This window comes from Talpa europaea (genome assembly GCF_964194135.1).
Source record: "Talpa europaea genome assembly, chromosome: 8".
NCBI lineage: Eukaryota > Metazoa > Chordata > Mammalia > Eulipotyphla > Talpidae > Talpa > Talpa europaea.
Genome location: NC_140075.1, coordinates 99,869,725 through 99,890,182, shown reverse-complemented (window position 1 = coordinate 99,890,182; position 20,458 = coordinate 99,869,725). Strand labels below are relative to the sequence as shown.

The 20,458-nt window shown below is 47.7% G+C and overlaps 1 protein-coding gene across 1 annotated transcript in view; it reads left to right on the top strand.

Annotated features, from left to right (window-relative positions):
* Positions 1 to 5,709: 5,709 nt before the first annotated feature.
* Positions 5,710 to 20,458, top strand: part of DGLUCY (D-glutamate cyclase) — a gene marked incomplete at both ends in the record, with an annotated part of 30,695 nt that continues 15,946 nt past the window's right edge. Inside the window, 7 exons of the mRNA XM_084240301.1 lie at positions 5,710 to 5,812; positions 8,737 to 8,878; positions 9,440 to 9,638; positions 11,499 to 11,649; positions 12,673 to 12,795; positions 14,881 to 15,078; positions 19,461 to 19,721. Coding sequence (XP_084096427.1) covers positions 5,710 to 5,812; positions 8,737 to 8,878; positions 9,440 to 9,638; positions 11,499 to 11,649; positions 12,673 to 12,795; positions 14,881 to 15,078; positions 19,461 to 19,721 — 1,177 coding nt within the window. The remainder of the gene's footprint in view (positions 5,813 to 8,736; positions 8,879 to 9,439; positions 9,639 to 11,498; positions 11,650 to 12,672; positions 12,796 to 14,880; positions 15,079 to 19,460; positions 19,722 to 20,458) is intronic.

The following is a 20,458-nucleotide window of genomic DNA, read 5'->3' as shown; positions in this document are numbered from 1 at the left end:
AGACTAGGAGAGGCTGGGATATGGAAACTGGAAAGTTTGTTTTTTAAAAACTTTAGTGCACTGAATTTAATGAATAATTTTTAGTACAAAATAATTCTAATTGCACTCCCAAGCAATATTTGGGGAAGAGATAGATAGATAGACAGATAGATAGATCTTGACATAACATTCGTTTTGACCCTGGATATGATTTAGGGATATAGGATCATACTTCTTCAGAGAATGTCACCATACCCACCTTTAAGGAGACCTTAGTCTCCACCGCGGTCTGCTGAGAACCCCCCATCTGCTCTCCACCCACCCTCTCCCCTCTGGTAACCTTAATTCTTTTTTTTTTTCTCTTTTTTTTTTCTTTTTTTTTTTTTATAGAGGCATGCTTTATTTATTTATTTGTTTGTTTGTTTGTTTGTTTGTTTGTTTATACATGCACTGGGTACAGTCAGAAGCACAGGAGGGTGAGAGAATTCACCACAGCCAGAGCAGGGAGCAGAGCAGGCAGAAGGACCGAAGTACACTGCTGAGGGGAGCAGCGGGCGGCAGGAGAGGTCTGCGCGCCATGTGGGACCCTCCTGTGGTGGCCGGGGAGCAGCCGGGGATGGAACCGGCGCTGCAGAGGCTGCGTGCATCTTCGCAACCCAGCGCTCAACCGCTGCGCCACCGGGGAGGCCCTGGTAACCTTAATTCTACAGACAGATTTTTAGGGTTTGTTACTGCTTTGGTTTTTTCTGACACTTTGTTTTGTTTCATTATAACCCACAGTAGGTGAAACCGTGTGACATTTGCCTTTCTCCTTCTGACTGACTTCATGTAGCACCAGCCTCTTCAGTTCCATCCATGCTGTTGTCAATGGCAAGAGTTCATCTTCTTTATCACTGAGTAGTATCCCATTGTGTATCAGAGGCTGGGAGAGGGAATCCTGATGGGGGAGAGATGGGAATGGCAGGAAGAATGCTTTAGAGGCAGAAATGGGGGCAGGAAGGGGGCTCTTCCTTAGCAGTCTCTCCTGTGAACAGTGCTGCCATATGTGCACCTCATTCAACCCACCGAGCATGTTTCGAAGATACAGTCCTAGCACTGGATTGCTTGGGTAACGCAGAGGAATGACTTTCTAATGGTGAAATTTCGGTCATCTGTGATAGGCATACGTGAGCTAATTTTATACTGGGGTTTGGGGTGTGTTAGCTCCTGTTAAGGAATTGCTTCTCTGGAGCTGCCTCTTCAGCGTATTTGATACCAGGAAATGATATTTGTGGGTTTGATAGTTTATTATGCTCTAAAGAGAAAAGAGAGGCTGTATAGCAAGCAGAAGGGTGAGTTCTTGGGGTCTTGACCAAGGCTCAGGGATTGGATCCCATCTTATCTCATATGTAGAGTCATACCTCGCTGGGCAATGAGATGCCAGGGCCATTCAGTGAGTTCACCAGAAGTCCTGATGAAAATCCTGAGACTTTCAGGATCCAGTAGCCAAAGAAACATGGACTTAAGAGATACTGGCCCCAGAATCACCTTTGAGAATAGTGGGGAAGGTCCCTCTATTTCTAAGATACCCTGAAGATATAGTTCCTACTAATACTGAAAGATGGATGGATGGATGAATGGATGGATGGATGGATGCATGGACATGTAGATACAGAGATATTGAAAGGTAGATATTGATCAAGCATGAATTTAAATGCTTTTGGAGTTGGGCTTACTCATCATAGGATTTTAGGTAACTTCTTTTTTCTTTTTGCAAAGAACTGTCTTTAGATAACCTCTTTAATTTCCTTGAGCCCCAGTTACCCAACCTATAATGGGATTAACAATTTGTGGGATTGTGGTAAGGAACCAATCATTATAAATCTATTTGGGTGAATGGCCTTCCTCTGTGCCTGACACTCAGAGGGTTTCCATAAATGGTGGTAGCTGCTATCATTTATTTATGCAAGTGAGCGTACTCCTGTTGGTATAGTGAGGGCATTCCTTTGGCAGGAGTCCGTGAGCATGTATTCCATGCTCTATGTGGCCTCTGTCTTCAGGTGGAGGACTCTGTAAGGCTGACATTCTTAGTCTTTCCCTCCCAGCATGCACAGGGTGGAGTGGGGGAGGAATCCAGATACCTGGCACACTCCCAGCATGCATTTCACAAGGAAGGATTTCTAGCTACTCCTTTTCTCCAGGTCAGGAAAGCAGAATTATTACAGGAATGACCTCGATCCACTTAAATTTATATTAAAACTATAAATAAATAAAGGGGAAAAAAAGGTAACCATTCTCAGATTTCCATCTTTGGGCTATAATATATTTGCATAACAGCACCCGGCTTGTACCTGCTGCCTTAGAGAGTATTTGGGAGTGGGAGGTGTGGCTAACAAGTACTCAAGGGTCTCTCATTTTAGTGAGTTTGCGGTCAAGTCCATTCACCTTTCGGCATATGAATTATCAGCTGTCTGGCCACTGTGCCCATGTGTTTATGGCATGATTCTCACTTCTGTCTTTGCCGAGTGGCTGACTGAAGTGCTAAGCCCTCTGCAGTGACCCTGAGGGCCACAGATATTCAGGACCTGATTGCCTTGGCTGTTTGGCCAAGAGCAGTACTGCCAGGCTCAGGGATTCCTAGTCCAGCAGGCAGGCACAGACGTGACTGCCAGAGCAGCTGCTTTAAGCACCAGCACCTTCAACAGGGGGATAGAATCCAACCTCATCTGACCTTCCCAGCATCCCCACCCCAGCCCTCAGGACCCCATTCTCTCCTTTGCCTACAGGGGCCACTTTGTTTCTGTAGTTAGTAAAGAACTTGCTGTCAGTGTTATTTATTTATTTATTCATTCATTCATTCATTTATTTACTTATTTACTTTTTATCTTAGAGCGAATTTAATTCATTGGCCAATAACAGTTTCCCTGAAGATCTATTATTTTTACAAGGTAAGCATATAATTTTGCTACTCCATAATATGGTGATAATTTTAACTGATCTACTTTAAACACTTACTATCAGTTTTAAATACACCTCTCCCCTTCCAGGGCAGTACTTTAAAAATGTAGTTTGTTAGAGGTTTTCCACATTTAATTCTTCATTAAATTGGCATGGGGCTTACTTGTTTCTCTGTCTGGAAGGTTAGAGTTGACTTGTGCATTTTTGTTTTGGAAACTCTTTAAAGAGGAAAGGAGTTGTGGAAAATCAGGCTTGTCCATAGCATTCACTGTGGACACTTCCCTTTAGTGGTGCTGTCATCCACTGTGCTGTCAGTCAGTCACTCAACAAACTTATTGAACTACTTCTGTGCTTGGCACTAAGCTAGGCACATGGTATGTTTAGATGAAGATAAGGGCTATGCCTTGGAGGCCAACATACATGACTCTTGAACCTTAGATTTTGCCGAAACCTGGGAACCTCTTGAGTTTAAGAAGTCAGCATATAATAGGTCTCCTTCCTGAGCAATTTCCTGGAGCTGTAAGAGAGCTCAGTCTCCGCTCCACCCCCTGACTTCTGGAACAGAGACAGCTGACACCAAAGGACAAGCTTAGACGCAAGTAGCCTAGCATAGTCTTTATAAGACAGCCCCAGAGGGGCGGGGACTCCCTCTGCACAGGCTCCATTCTTGACCTTTCAGCAGCTCCCACATGTGGATCTTCCCTGGCTTCAGCTCTGGCAGGCAGCACGAGCCCACTCTCTTGAGACTATGGCAGCCGCCTTGTGGTGGATTCAGCTTGGATGGTACTCTTTGAACTTGGTTCTCTCTTCTCTCCCAGGTTCTTGGGCCCTGCACAACCTCTCTCTTGTGTTTCCTGCAGGAAGGTTGCTTGTATTCCTCCTCCTGGCCACTCTGCTTTGGGCAGTTTGACTGCCTGTTTGGCTGACCGTGTTTGCTTACAAGGGGATGGCTGATTTCAGATTTTGACCTGGCATTTGTATTTTGGATTTTTTTTTTAAGATTTATTTATTTATGTATACAAGAACTGGGATGTAAGCCAGACGTAGCGGGGCGGGGGGGGCAGTTGAGAGGATTTACCAGAGATAGTGGGTAGCAGAACAGGCAGATCTAGTGAAACACACTGCTGAGAGGAGCAGCGGGCTGTCTCTGGTTCATAGTTTTTTGTTGATTTTGATTTTCACTTTCTTATAGTTATTCATTTTCCTGGTCCCTTATTTAAGTTTTCTAGATTCCTGCTATGAGTGAGACCATCCGGTATTTTTCTTTTTCTTTTTGGCTTATTTCGCTGAGCATGATCCCTTCCAGCGCCATCCATGTTGCTGCAAATTGCATGTGTTTATCTTTTTTGAATGCTGAGTAATATTCCATGGTATATATGTACCACATCTTCTTGATCCAGTCATCTATTTTTGGGCATTTGGGTTGTTTCCAAAGCTTAGCTATTGTAAATAGTGCTGCTATAAACACAGGGGTGCAGGTGTTCTTTGGAATTGATGTTTCTGTGTCCTTTGGGTAAATACCTAGGAGTGGAATTGCTGGATCATATGGAAGCTCTATGTTTAGTAGGTCCAGAAATCTCCACACAGCTCTCCACAGTGGTTGGACCAGTTTGCACTCCCACCAACAGTGCAGAGGGCGAGACAGGAGAAGTCTGCTGCACCATGTGGGTTAGCTCCCCGGCCAACTAGGGATCTGTGACAGCTTGATAGTGCTGTGTCTTTAACCCCTGCACCACCAGGGAGGCCCACGTTCGTATTTTGAAATCCTTCTCTCTCCTGCTCCTCTTCTTCCTCTCCATTCCCTTTGGGCCCTTCACCAATGAAAATCTCCAGGTTCACTGGAGCTTGGTTGCTTTGCCTCCCTGTGCACAGTGGTCACAGGCCCTGCAAATGGGTATCACAGGTCTTTCCCCTTTACACTTTGGGCTCCCTGGGCACCCTTGGTTTTGCCTAGTAGCAGAGCTTTGAGACCATGTCATATTTTAAAGTCTACAATATTTACTCATTCACCCAAAATCTGTGTGAGGCACTATGCCTGGAGTGGGGGTGGGGGTAGAAAGGCACAATAGAGAAGCAGAATCTCTACCTTTCAGGGACCTGAATCTGAATAACAGGAGTCACATGCAGACAAAAAATCTGGTCTGCTGGTTCATTTGTGATTGCACGTGGGGCTTACTTTTAACAATTTGTTCATCTGATCCTAAACAGTTCAGTATGTACTGCATGATTTCAGACTGTAGTAAGCACTCTGGGACCTGTGGACAAGGCCTGTAGTAAGCACCTTAGGCCTGTGGACAAGGCCTAAGATGTGCCCCTACCCCCTGGACACTCGGGCTTTCCCCAGGAGAGAGAGAAAGGAGGTGCAGAGTCCAGTACAACACCTGGTCAAAATCAGTGGCTCAAAGAACTCTGGGAGCAAGGAGGCCTGGCCAGCCAGTGAGAGCCTGCTGGCCACTTCAAAGAGGCAGGAGATTCTGAACCTGTTCTGAGCAATGGAAAGGCCTGGGGGTGGGGGGGTGGAGACAAGGCAGCGAGGAAGGGGGACAGTTCAAGCCAGGGGAAGGGCATAAGCAAAGAGCTTCAAGTGTTGGGAATTCCGCACTGGAAACTGAGTTACAAAGGGGTGGGGGAGAATGTGCTGCGCATTACATGCCCACCCCAGGGCGGGACTGGGAACGGCAGGATGATAGCTGGTCTGGTGCTGACTTGGCACCTTCAAGGAAGCTGTGCCCTTTAATTTATTCCCCTTCATCCCTTCACCAGCTTCTCTGAGGTCCATTCAAGGACAGCCTGATGACCTTCACACCCCACCTGAGGGCCTGCCTTCCCTCTGCCTTGAGAAGTTTGATTCTACAGAAGAAAACAAACATGAGGAACATGTCCAGCGTAGCCGGGGGTGAGTGGTGGTGCATGTTTAAAAACAAATACATAAACGAACTCCCTGAAAATACCAGCCACAGGAATTTCTGAGGCTTCTAGCTTCTGCTTGGGAGACAGAAAGTACAAGCAGAATATTTGCTCTGGTCACTACTCAACTTCCCAGGAGGAACTGGCAGTTGGGCCAGACTGGTCCAGTCCCACCAGTTCTGCTTGGCCAAGTCTCCACAGGCAGAACTGCCAATGAGATCAGGTGATGAAGACAGTTCCCTGCTGGGATAAGTGTCCCCATTTGCACTGCATGTCCGTCTGGTTTTGATGCAGACCACGTCTCGTTATTTGGACTGGCCTTATTTTCTGGATGATACTATCTCCCCGCTGCCTCCAGGAATGATAACATGGGCTCTAAAAGGCAAGAGAAAACATATCAAAATTGTCACTGACCCTGAGTGGTAACAGGCTCTGGTGTGGACCCCAAAGAGGAAGCCAGAAGCACAGTTGAAAGTCCTAGAGCAAAACATTGCCCTGTTCACTAACACACGAGGCTCTGGCACTCTCTGTGAGCCCACAGTTATCAGTTGTTGCAAACTAAGCACCCCCAGACTCAGTGGCTGAATCCATAATTCTCATAATTCTGTAGCCAAGGCTGGACTCAGCAGGTGGTTCTTCTGCTCCACCCTGTGTCTGCTGGGACTAGACATCCAGCAGATGGCTTCTTCCTCTTAGGTGCAGAGAGTCCTCTGGAATGGCTGCAACAATTGGGCTGTCCAGACATGTCTCTCTCTCTGAAGCCTCTCCAGCCATGTTGGCCAAACCTCTTTACATAGACTTTGTAACATGGACGGTCCCAAGAGCATGAGCCCTAATGCAACAGCACCTATCAAGCCTCAGAGGTCATCACACCTCTTAACATCCCCCTGGCCAAGCAAGGCAGATGGCCCAGCTAGGGCCCATGGGGAAGGGGCCACCTGAGATATGAATACTGAGAAGCATCTTTATAGGAAAACATGCTTCATAGAGCCACCACAGTAACAGTCCACCACCACGATTATATACTAGACGGGCTGGCCACAGCAGCTTAACCCAGGTTGGCCACTGCTTACCAGAACATCAAGAGCTCAGAAAGCAGATACCAGTTCAACCACATTCGGTGCCACTTCCCATCTGCCAGAGCAGCTTGTGTAAAGAGACAGGCAATCCCGTGTACTAGAAAGGAGTAATTGAGAACCCAAAGCACAGTCAGGAACAGAAGTTAGGACAACCACATTGGAAACTGCTTAGCAGGACCTCCTCAAGCCAATTATGTCCACATCCTCCCAGCCCACGTGTGGGTGTGCCAAACTAATACACAATGCATGCCCCCTTCCCGGCAAAGTGCATGGGCCAGATGCACGTGGCAGCACCCTTTGAAATAACCCAAACTGGAAGCTTCCCAAATGTCTACTTCCAATGGTTTGGGCTAATACATGGCGGCGATGAGCAATCTCTTCTTAAACACAGTATGGGTGACCCTCCCAAACATACGGTTTTCGTTTGTTTCTGTGTTTTCCCCATTACCATTCCTCTTGCCCCCTTAGCCCTCCCCCAGCCCAGCCTCAGAAACCTTACTTCGTTTATTAGCATCCACTAGTTCTTATAAGTATTTTGTTTTGACAGGTCATCTGCTATGTAAGGTATCCAGTGCCGTCTTTCTCACTTGCTTTACTGCACATCATTGCCTCCAGCTCCTTCAATTTTGCTGTAAATGGCAACATTTCATCTTTCCTCAGTGTCAGTAGTATCCCCTGGGTGACTGCATCTTGAGCCAATCCTCTCTCAGTGGGCACCTAGGTTCTTCCCATTCCTGACCATCTAAATAACACTGCAGTGGACATTGTAACGCATATAACTTCTTGAGTTGATGGTTCCATTCTTTGGGATGATGCCCAAGAGTAGGATTGCTGGGTCATGGGGTAATTCCAGTTTCCATTTTTTAAAGGTAAAGCCTTCTATGACGGCTGTGCCCATTTGCATCCCAACACCAGTGTGAGAGGGCATCTCTTTCTCCGCAGCCTCACGAGCACTAGTTGTTGGAGGCCAAACATATTGAGTGAAGGAAGCAAGATTCAAAAAATCACACACAAGATTCAAAAATTACACACTGTATGATTCCATCATGTGGAGTTGAATGTAAACGATTAAGGTTTCTGTGTTTGTAGAGTCTTTTCAATTTAACCTTTTGTTGGAGTATAATATACACACAGAGAGAAAAACGCAACTCAGTGCATGGTTGTATGGATTTCCACAAAATGAAAATGCCATAGAAGCAGCACCAGGTCAAGAAACAGAAATTGTGGGTGATTTTAAACAGAACATTATCAGTACCCCACAAACTTCCTCACGACTCTTCTACTCACCACCATCCCCAAGGGTGGCCTCTGTCCTCACTTCCAACACCACAGGAACCTTAATCATTTACATTCAACTTTTTGAAAAGTACTTTTTATGCATTTCAACTTGAAATTTTTAGAGGTAGAAGGAGTATGTTGCCCATACAAGTTCCAACCAAAATATATAAAACAAGTTTTCTCATCAAGTGGTTATTTAAAAGCACCCATTTCAATGAACAAGCAATTTGATTCAGAGGTAATCTAGGTGTGTAATCACTATAACTTTTTGGTTCATAATTAAAGAATATTGAGCTAAAAATATATAAAATAAACAGTTCTTTATTTTTCCAATGTGAAATCAGAAGAAGCATCAAAATTGGTTTCAAATTAGCTAAATCAAGCATTAAAATACATATTTATTATATGGTGGGCAAAGCTCCCCATTCTTTTATTAGTTTTTTCTTTCAAAGTGTAACCCACCAACCCTCCCTAGTTTAAAACAACTTTTTTGAGCATAAAAGGACTTAACCAGAAGGCCCTTACTGTGCTGCTGTCCCTTCTCCCACCAAACCAGGTCTCCGAGCCGCCAGCGTGGTCATCCTGCACAAGTCTCTTGCTCCGGACTTTGAACGCTTTTGCCAGGCCAACCGTGGCCCTCTGCCCCTGCTGGGCCGAAGCCAGCCGGGCAAGTGGACAGTGCCCGCCCCAGACTCCAGGTAAATTGCACAGAGCCTCACAGGAGTCTTGCTTAGGCAGAGTCTGCCCTCCCTCCTCTGCCCCTGCTCCAGCCCTGGGGAAAATCATTAGGCTCAGCAGGAAAGTCCAGCCCCAGAGAAATCCCATGGGCACTGCCATTGGGCACTGCCTCACCCAACCAGAGACCTGCCTGCAGAGGAGGAAAAAGACAGTAAAAATGCTTGAGTTTCCCACACCCAGCCGCAGACATGTTAACATGGAGCATGTCCTCCCAGGCGTCTAGAAAATAACACACCCCATACATGGCTTTGCTGGTTCTGCTTCCACAATAAGGCTCCCGGCAGCCCACATTCCTCCTGCCACCTGGCTCCTCTGTCTCCGGGTTCTTAAGACATCACAACTGGTCTCCTTGGCCCCTCACCCTCTCCTCCCTTCACCCCATCAAGCCCCTCCTTCTGGAGTGACCAAATAATCATGTGACTCCTGCTTAGACTCCGTAGTGCCTTCCCATGCCCTTTAAAAATATGCACCATCAGGGGTCATGTTGACACTGGGGTCTGTGAGTTTTCCCTTGTCCCCAGGATGGGTTGTCCCCAGTTCCAGAAGTACGAGTCTGGTGCCTGCACAGGCAGCCTGATGTCCCTGGAGGAGAACTCGGAGCAGCTGAAGGACATGGTGGCCTTTGTCCTGGGTTGCGGCGTCTCCCTAGAAGCAGTCTTGGAGAAGGCGGGGCTCCCTAGAAGAGACCCAGCAGGTCATGGCCACGCAGGTGCTTACAAGGTAGGGACACGATCCACAGGGCAGACTGAGTTAAAAGTGTGATTGACTTGTAATCCCCTGTGGTGGGGAGAACAGCGGCCCTGGACCCAGGTTAGCCACTTCCTGGTTGTGCTATCCGAGATAAGCAGTTAACCTCTCTGAGCTTGTTTCCCCTGGAAAATGGGACCACCAGCCTCTCTCCTGCCCACCTCCAGACCCCATGTGGGCAGCCAGTGTGAACTTGAGAGTGTCACAGCTCTTTGTGGTAGTGTAAACCAGATTCAAATTTGTCCAGCTCCATTCTCTTAGGGAGTCTCGGCAAGATTTCTGAAAATGGTCCCTGGCCCCCTGATATCACAGAGAATGTGCCTGGCGGGGTCAGTGCCCAGGGATTTGTGGCAGAACCTTGGCTGGGCCATCAGCTGCCGGGTTATGGCTGTGTCGGGAATGCCAGGTCACATTCTTGGCTGGAGGTGGCCAGCCCTTCTTGGGATATGCTGCTGTTTGGGGCTGTCTCTGAAGTTTTATTCCAGCCACACTGACCCCTCATTCCACTGGCCCCTTCCAGAACATTTCTTCAAAGTTTGAGAATTTACCGTGTGGGCCTGTATCAGTGGTCCCTTCAGGTCTTTTACAGAGGACTCAGATTGGAGATTTCATCCAGGGCTCCTGAACATTTATTAAAATGTGCTCAAGTGTAGGCTCCTGAGGGAAGACCCAGGCTGCCTCTGAGGAAACACAAGCTCCTGCAGTGTGTGCCACTTGTCTTATGTAAAAATCAGCCTAAGCAGGTTAGTTCAAGGTTCGGGGTTGGGAGTTGGACCCAGGGCAGGGTCTGGTCAGGAACACGCAGTCTTTAGTGGCAGGTAAGAGCTGGTTTGCACTGCGTCATTTTAAATGAGGAAACCGAAACCAGAGTAAAGTGAGAATTTGCCCAAGCCCCAGAGGCAGCCTGGAACCAGGTACTCAGGCCCCTCTCTGCCCAAAGTCCATCACAGAGGCATGAGGCTCAAATGGCACTTTGTAACAATTGTCACTGTTCACAGTGAGTGCTCAGCAGAGTCATGTTCCCTGACACGGCACTGTCCCCAGCAGCAGCCAAACCACCTCTGTGTGATGGCTCCTCGGAGAAATGGCCAGGCAGCCATCTTGGATTTGGTTAGCAGCTCTGAGGGGCTGAAGGGCCCTCAGAATGGGGAGCACAGCCTGTCTCCTGTGAGTGGCCCTGACATGTGCTCCCACAGCTCCCCCACTGCACTCCTGCTGCTGGGTGCTAACAGCAAGTCCTTCAGGCAACCACCAAGACTGTTCCAGGAGATTGCTGTCCTGGCCAGCTCCTAAATCTTTCCTAAGCCCTACTGCAGGGACCAGAAACCCATCAGGGAAAAGACAACAAGGCCAGTGAAAGTCACACAAGCCATTCTGGGCATCTTCTGGGGAGGCTGGAGGCCTGAGGCAGGGTGAGTGGGGTCTGGCCTCCAGACCTTGTGTGGACTCCCAAGGCAGAGGGGACCCTGATACCTGTTCCCTTAGGCCCCTCTCACAATGTGCCTCACCTTGAGGTCTATAAAGTGACAGGGAAAAATTCAGATGGTCCATGAAATTGCATGAGGGGAAAAATGACATTTTTACTTCCATAACTTCAAGCTGAGATTCAGCATCTCCTTCCATTTCAAGTGCAGGCAACAAACTGCATTCTCTGTTTTAGAACAATGGTTACCAGCAAACCTCTTCATCTCCCAGTCATGTGAGAGCAGACGCAATATTTTTATAATATCTACTTGAACCTCCTATTTCATTCACTGCCTTGAGTTCTGGGTGCTCATGCTTCAATCTGTGCTAATTCTGTTTTTTTACTTTTTTCCCTTGATTTCTTGTCAGACGACAGTGCCTTGTGCCTCTGTGGCTGGCTTTGGCTGCCCCCTGGTGGTCACAATGAGGCCCATTCCCAAGGACAAGCTGGAAAGGCTGGTGCAGGCCAGTTGCTCTGTGCAGGCTGAGCTCGGACCACCCATTCACATGGGCGACCCAGGTCAGTGTCCATAGCTGTGCTTGCACTTTGGCTTGAGAAGACGGGAACTTGCTGTGTTCCTGAGCTCCCACCACTTGTGTAGCCTCGCCCAGGGGGATCTAGGGTGTCCTGGACAAGGTTGACTCCATAGCGATATTAAGGCTGTGTTTACAGACATCCCTCAGGCATAAAGCAGATGCCTTTGGATAAATATCCAGATTCACCCATTGTTTCTGTGAGTCTGGGGTGGTGAAGCAGGTGGCAGAGGGGCAGCAGGGCTGTTTGTACGGAGGTCTGACCCAGAGCAACCTCTAATCCAGCCCACCATTCGGTAGCCTATTTGGGCAAGGACCCGGGTGCATTCACTCTGAGTGAAGGGCAAAAACCTGAAAGCTGCCCTGGCCTCTCCGAGGCCTTCAGAAGATGAGGTGGGCCTCAGGTGGGATTGGGCCTCAGGTGGGAGTCAGAGCTGAGTGTAACTGAGCTCGCTCAGCCGTGTAAAAAAATAAGGTCAGACAAAATGTGGCATTCTGTAAAAACACAGTCAGCACGTGCCACTGAACTCACAGAAAGACGATGTCAGGCCCACGCGGAGCAAAGTGTCTGCTGGAGTGTTTTCCCAGTATTGGGTGGTGGTCTCTGACAGTGTGGGTCTGTGTTGTATAATGCAATCTGTACAAAGATAAACTCACAGATGCTGGCTTGTTAGCACTCCATCCAAAGAAAGTGCTGGATTGAGAGACCCAAGTCACCCCCAGTCACCACAGCAGGGTGTGAGATTCTGAGCTGTGAAACCACACCCCTCAGGGCAGCTGTGAAACCACACCCCTCAGGGCAGCTGTGAAACCACACCCCTCAGGGCGGACTATAGGTTGTTAAGCTTCCATTTGTTTTTTGCCTCCTTCTCAGTCCCTGTTGTCTCTCACCACAATGCCGTGACTACAATCCTCTTGGGGAAAGAAGTTTAAACTTCTCAACATGTTCTACCTGGAGGCACCTGCCAAGACAAGACCCCCGGAATTCACTTTCTCTTTCTGTCTGCAGAACTGTTGGGAATCAAAGATCTTTCCAAACCTGACTATGGGGATCCCGTGGCGTGTCAGCCCGGAGACGTGCCAGTGTTCTGGCCTTCTCCACTGACCAGTCTCGAAGCCGTCAGCAGCTGCAGTACGTCCAGGCTTGTGGGGCTGGAACTCGGTGGGGCACTTGAAAGCATGACTTACAGGTGCAATGATTTAAGAAATCAAGTCGCAAAAGGAGCCATCGGCCTGCAGCCCACAGTGCAGAGCTCTCTTCCTTCTTTCCTTTCCAGGGCTGGGTCTCCTTATCAGGGCATCTTATCCTTCAGCTCAAATACATCTTGATTAAACACGTTTCTGTCTGCAAGACCTTACAGCCCATTCTAACAAAAGGACTGATGTTTAGCTTGGCCTTTTGAGGCATTTTGGAAGCTAGTGGGACTTGGACAACAAAGGTGTAGTCAAATAACACAACGCATTTCACAACGCATTTGCAAGTTTTGAAGGCAAGATTCTCCATTTTTTTTCCCAAAAGCCGCGGATGATATTACAATGAAGAGACACAGGAGGGCTCCCTAATCAGCTCACAGTAAGGTGGGGATGGGATGAGAACATTACAAATAATAACTGTTGCAGCCCATTTCCAGTAGACACTAGAAAATTCTGGCTAGGTCAACCACACTTGCATTGTAAAACATAGAATCTGGTGTTCCTTTAATTTACTTTGAAATTATTCCAGAAGTTTAGCTATCAGCAGGGCCTCCTGATCGGAAAAAATTACCTCTAACGGGATGATGGGGCACAAACACCAAGATCCATGGGATTCTATGCATTCCTTTAACATAAAAGTATTGGGCCCCTACTATGTGCCAGGCGTGCGTACACACATCCACACCAGTATAGTGTATCCACACCTTTAGTTTTGACTTGCAGTAGCATCTCTGAGAACAAATGACATCACTGAACAGGGATGCCATTGAATCTTTCTGCTTGAAAAAAATCAAGCTCAACTTCTAACACATAAATGTATATTAGCAACAGATGACTTGCTGCTCATCTCCCAGCTGATGGGGCACCCCCTGGCCCCAACCCCAATCATGCTCTGTTCTGATGTGCACCTGACTTTACGGTGAGCAATGGTAGGTTCTGTCCAAACACAGAAAGTCAATAATGACTGCAGGCATCGCGGTCCTCAGTTGTTCCCCTTCGACATTTGTCTAAAAGTTTGAATGCTTTAGGCTTCCGTCAGTAGGTTTTCCTCCTGCACAGTTGGCTAACTTGGGCTTTCTGTGTATCTGAGAAATGTTACTGTTTCCTGTGAAGTCCAAGGCATTGTTATATGATTGATTCGTGCCTACATTTATCAAGCACCTACTATGTGCAGGCACCATGTGGGATACTGATGGATAAACTGTGGTCCCGCTTCTAGGCACGTACAGCCATGGGCTTGGAGTGTCCACGAACGCTGGCTCTGGAGGAAGCAAGAGATGCAAAGTCTGTCTGCTAAGTAGTCAATACTAATGGGCCAGTGCAGGGACAGAGGAATGAGTGAGACAGAACGCCTGGCTCACTGATGCCAGCCATCATTGATGGAGGGCTTACTCTGAGCCAGGCACTTTGCCAAATACTTTTACATGCCTTTTCCAATTAAGTTTTGACAACTACATGAGATACTGTCACTATTTTAGCAATGAGGTAATGGGTTTAGAGAGGATAAAGTCACATCTCAAAGTCAAGTGTGTTTGTAATGAAAGTCTAGAGAGCCTCACATTGCCTGGAAACTAGCAGGAAAGAATTGTTTGAAGAACAAAATTAGCATTAACGGAAGCAAGTTGTAATTGCTGAGAAAAATAGAAGCTATGTTCAGAGAGAGCTATTTGTTAGCAAGTCTAACATTTACTGCAAAGCAAAGCAAGGTGGCTGGATGCATTCCCAAGTTCAGCCGGTCCTTTCTGAGATCCATGGGATGACTCGATGGCCAAGACTAAGCCCTACCTGTAGCTGTGGCTATACCTTATTTCTTTCCCCACGCTCAATTCATCTTGACTTTCCTGAAAGATGGAGGCACCCACTTAAATGGAACAGCCATGAGCCATGTTCTGAGCTGGTGCCATCACTCAGAGCAGGAAGTAAGTTGATGCACGGCGCCATCTTGGCCATCAACAGCGGGCTAGACGCGAGTGGGCAGGGTTTGACGAAGTGGCCCGACTCAGTCCCTCCTGTTGTATTTTAGAGACCCCACTGGCGTTTACTAGTGCACCGGGTTGCACGGTTATGACAGACCTGAAGGATACAGAGGCCAGCTGTCTCGCCCCTGAGGGATTTCCAGAGGTTCATCTCATTTCCCAAGATCCTTTGCACTATAGCATCGCCTCAGCGCCAGCTATTCGGAAGATCCGAGAACTGGAGGCTATAATTGGCATAGACCCAGGTAAGACACAGAGCATCCACACCTTAATAGCCTGGAGAATCTACTCACTGATGTGATGCACAGTGGAAAGGCAGCATGCAAATTAATCCACAGTACGATTTTGTTTAATGTTTAAAATACTGATGGCGGTGAGCCAATGGTGGTAGGATTAGAGATGATTTTTATTTATTTATTTTTTCCAAAATTTTCAGGGCTATACATGTGAGGGAGTCTGGGTGGTGAGCTTATTAGCGGAGCGTGTTGCCACCTGAACCAAATCAGGGTAGTAGAGGAAGAAAAAAAAGGGAGTCTGGGTCTTAGGTCATCAACTGCCACCATTTAAATAAAGTTTTCCATGTATTTAATGAAGTCCCTCACCTCCCTCTTTTGTGCCTTTGTCCTGGGGTTGGGTGTGGAGCAGATTTTTTTGGTACCAGACAGCAGGCTGGATTGGGGGGGACAGGATTGCTGCGCTTTGGTTGATTCGGGCGGTGCAGGACCCCGGGGCTGACAAGTAAAAAATGTGCATTGCTCTAAACCCTGGCAGGGCTGATAGGATCCGCTGGCAGTGCTGCTTTCAATTAGATTTGCAGACAGCTGGTTGAGGGGCTTTGAACTTCATTCAGGAGCAAAAGACGGCAGCAGAGGGCGCTGTTGTGCATGGTAAATGTGCCCATCTGCTGGCTCTGGCGAGAATTAGGGTACAGACTTGACAGCTCCTCCACCTCTGAAGTTTTCGAATCAGTGTTATCAGGAGGAATATCAGTCATTCCTCCCTCTCAGGCTTGTGATAGGTAATAAGAATAACTCTCACCTAGTGATTTTTATTGTAGGTCATGTGTGTGCTAAACATATTTACACATTTCATCTTGTTAGATTCTCCCAGAGACCCAGGGAGGCAACTACCACTAACGTGGTTTAACAGCTATGAGACATACTGGGTAAAGGAACTCACCCCACTCCACATACTCAGTAGATAGTCGGGGCAGAACCTGAACTCATGTATACTTGCTTCAAGGCCCATGATCTATAAACGCTGGATAAATTGGAATCTGAGGCTAAATATCCATCCAAGGGCCGCTCAGAGGATGTTCTGGCCTCGCTTGGCTTAGGCCCCATTCCTGTTCCTGCACCTTCTCTTGTGCTGTGATTCTAGACCAGACTCTAAAATGTCGTTTGTGCGTTGCTTGTCTGGAGACGGCAGATGTGGCCTTCCTGCTGAACCCCTCACCACCGCCCCCACCCCTGGGAGCATTTCCCATGCAGATACCTGGATGGATGGTTGTAGGATAGCAGAGGGCGAGGCCAGATTCCCAGGACCCAGACAGGGCTGATCACGAGGTGATCAGCAGCCACATGGCAGCCAGACCATTCACACTGTGACCCCAGATCTGCCCTTACAGACCTGCCTTAAGAAGATATGCCCTCTCCCTGGGCCTGGGGGCAAAGGTTCCCTAATGACATGGGAGTCTGTAGCAGCAAAACTTCCTGTGAAACATACTTCATGCTCATTTTGTATGTTAAGTTGTCCATTCATTCGCTCTGCAGAGAATATATTTTCCTTTACACACAAACACACGGTCCATTGGGATATAGGCCCACCTTTGCAGATATGCCTACATCCAGGCAAAAGCCTGTGACTGTATCAGTGGACTCTCTTGCATAATTGATATCCTGGGGGAATTTCAAAAAAATCTGCATCTGCGATACTTTCTCCTTCATATTCTTACCCAGGCTGACTCTCCCACCCAGCACAAGGGTCATAAGGGAAGATGAATTATTAACTCTGCCCTTAGATTAGATTAAAAAGTAACTTGAAAGAAAATTTACTGCAGACACAGAGCACCCACTGCTGATGTAGGAGAACATCCCCCTCCCCCTTCAGTGCTTGTGTCAAGGCTTGAAGCGTGAGACTCATGGAGGGCAGTCACGACTGTCGAGAGGTGCCAGTAGCATCTATAAGGGACACCTTTTTACCCCCCAGAACAGCACATGCTTTTGAGTCCTACTTCATTAAATACGCAGATATGAGAATAATGGGCACAAGCACAGGGCACTGTTGAGGGTGTTGGCTGGCTTTAAGCGCCTGGAGATATAGGGATGCAAGTTGATGATGCTGATGTTTACACTAATATTAACGTATCAACAGCTTTAACATTATCAAAGTTCTCTCCCCTCCACTCTCCTTTGGTGCTCACCACATCCTATGAAAATAGGTTACATTCCTATTTTTTTCTTTAAAAGCATTGCTATGCTTCTCCCCTCAATCAACAGTCACTTATCTTCATTGAGAAGCACCAAAGAGACTTGCAAGTGAAGAAGCAATGAAAATCACCAGAATCCTATCACAATTAACTATAATTAACAAGAATTAACAGTTTGGGGTTTACCTTTAATGTCCTTTCCTTCAGCTTTGAATCTATGCATATGTATCATGTATTCTCATGTTATCATTCTAACCATCTACTACCTCTGTCATCCATCCATCATCTATCATACTGTGATACTATCTTAGGACACTTGCTTTATTTTTTAATATATTGTGAATATCTTGCCATGTCATTAGTCTTTGACAACATCCTTTCTAGTGCTTGCAAAGAATTTCATTTTACAAGCGACCCGCCATTTTGTTACATCCTCTCATTCAATGCTGTAAACGATGCTGCAGTGAACCCCTCACCACACACCTGTGCCCATGCCATGGTCTCTCTATTAGGATAAATTCCCAGAGTCATTGCTGGCTCCAGTGGAAAATACAAATCTAAGGTATGAATCCCCCTCCAGACGAGAAATGTGGTTTCCACTCCCACCAGCAGATGTGAGAGCTGTGGCCCACAGCCTCCCTCCACCTGGGCCACCCCATGTTCTGTGTAGGAAAACTGAAGTGCAGGGCAATCAGGCACTAAGCCAAGACACACGATTTCCATGTGCCAAGTCCCAAACTTGAATGTAGGTCTCCAAATGCTAAATCTGGAACTCCTCCTCAATAGGAAGGAGGAATCCAAACAGGGTTAGGAATCCACATGCAGCTGGAGAACCACTGGCAGCATCTACAGCAGATGCTGAGAGTTGCCCATAATACCCCTGGGTTCTCCTGAGCTGCAGTGGGTGGTTCTCAGTACAACAGGCCCCCCTTGGGCTGCGGTCTCTCAGCTTCTCCACCTGAGGACATTCTTGTACCTGCAGAGCCCCCTCCACCAGAGCAGGCACAGCGGGGAAAGCCAGGGAGCTGGCACCCTGAGGGCACTTTCACCAGGCAGGGGACAGGAGCCAGTGCATAAATGCATAGTACTGTACCCCTATACTCCCACCGGACAGTCCTGAGGTGTGTACCACATGGTTTTTTAGAAGAACTCAAGCAAGACTGAGCCCCAGTTATCTCTGGGGTTAGCCTGCTCACTCCATACCCTTTCTGATCGTTTCTTAGCTTTCCAACCCTTTCTATGCCACTTCCTCCATCTTCTGACTTATGGTCTCTGCTCTCACTTTCTGCTAAAATGCTTGCACTCAACCCTTCATCTTAGGGTCTTCTTTTGGAGAGTCCTCAACTAAAACATTCCTCTTTAGGGCCTCCCTGGTGACACAAGGGGTTAAGATGCAGCCTATGAATCTTTCCACAGCCACTGCAGCATGAGTTCAATCCCAGACCAGGGAGCAACCCACATGGCGCAGCAGACCTCTCCTGACTCACCCACTGCTCCCCTCAGCAGTGTATTTCACTTAGTCTGCCTGTTCTGTTCCCTGCTCTGTCTCTGGTGAACCCTCTCACCGCCCCCCACCTCTGGCCTGTACCCCGGTTCTTGTATGAATAAATAAATCTTTAAAAAAATAATTTAAAAAAACATTCCTCTTTACCTTTCTCCCTTGATATTCCCCATGTTATTTAGGGTTTGTTAAACCCTAACAAATAAGCTATAACAAATAAGCCCCAAGATGTTTTTCCCCCACAAAGTGCCCTCTCTCACTTACCTGTCCAGGTGGATTTTCCCCACCTGGTTTCAACAGAAAGGGGAATCAGCTCCACCTAGTCACTCAGTGACCCAGCAGCTCTGCCATCCATCATGTGACCCCCAGGGGGCACTAGTTATCAATATCCCAGTCTCAGGGGCCATGGGGTGGATATCTGGCCAAGAGGTGGCACACATCATTCCCTTCCCCTGCCCTAGAAAAGTTTCACAGAGTAGAGAGAACCTAGTCCCATAACCACACCTGAGCAGCTGGCCAGTCATTTAACTCTGGTTACTACTGAGGTAGGGGACTGAATATGGGGGAAGGAATGCATTCTGGTGAACAATTAGCAGTCTCTGCCACATCCCTCAAATCCACATCTGAAACAAACAAAACCCAAACTGTTTGCTTGAGTCTCTATGTTATTTTGATTCTATTTCATTTGATTGATTTAGGCAACCGGGGGATCGGGCACCTACTGTGTAAAGACGAGCTGCTGAAGGCCTCTCTGTCGCTGTCCCACGCCCGCTCCGTGCTCATCACCACCGGCTTCCCCACACATTTCAAACACGAGCCTCCGGAAGAGACAGATGGCCCGCCTGGAGCCTTTGCTCTGGCTGCCTTCCTGCAGGCCTTGGAGAAGGAGGTCACCATGGTTGTTGACCAGAGAGCCTTGAGTTTGTACCAGAAGCTTGTTGACGAGGCCCTTGAGCACGGTGAGCAGTGAGATGCGGTCACACCCTCCATTTCCCCAAAGGGACGTTTGTGGGCAGAGGGTGGAGGTTCAGGTCTCCCAGAGGGAGGTGAGAGCTATGCCCTGCGTCCTGGTGGAACTGCGACCATGATTGCCTCAAGCAATGACCTTGAAAATGTGCCCACTCTCCTCTTAGGTTTGCCACCTCCCCAGGATTTCCAAATGGCTTGGAGATGAGGGTGAGACAGAGGAATTGGGGGCTGCTCTAGGCTGGTGGCAGCATAGCCGGGAGGATGGAGTTGCTGTGAACTGGGGCGGGAATGACCTTCAAGCCTTCAAGTGGAGCAGGCTCAGAGGATAAAGCAAAAGCGCAGTTTGACCTTGATGAGAATGTGTAATGGGATGGCCGCTGCAGGATAGCGCTTCCTCAAAAACGTAAAAATAGGAAACGTCTATGATTCAGCCACTCCTTTTCTAGGTATTTGCCCAAAAGAACTGAAAGCAGGGACTCGTGCAGATGTCTGTGGGCGCAGGGTCCCAGCAGCATTATTCCCAAGAGCAAAGGAGGCAGCGACACAGTTGTCCGTTGGTGGGTGCATAGATAAGGAATATGTGGTCTCTAACGTACAATGAATCGTTATTCAACCTAAAAAGGAAGGAAATTCTGACATCTGCTGCAATACAAATGAACCTTGAGGACAGTAGACTTATGTGAAATAAATGCTACAAAGGAACAAATATGACTCCACTTGTAGCTGG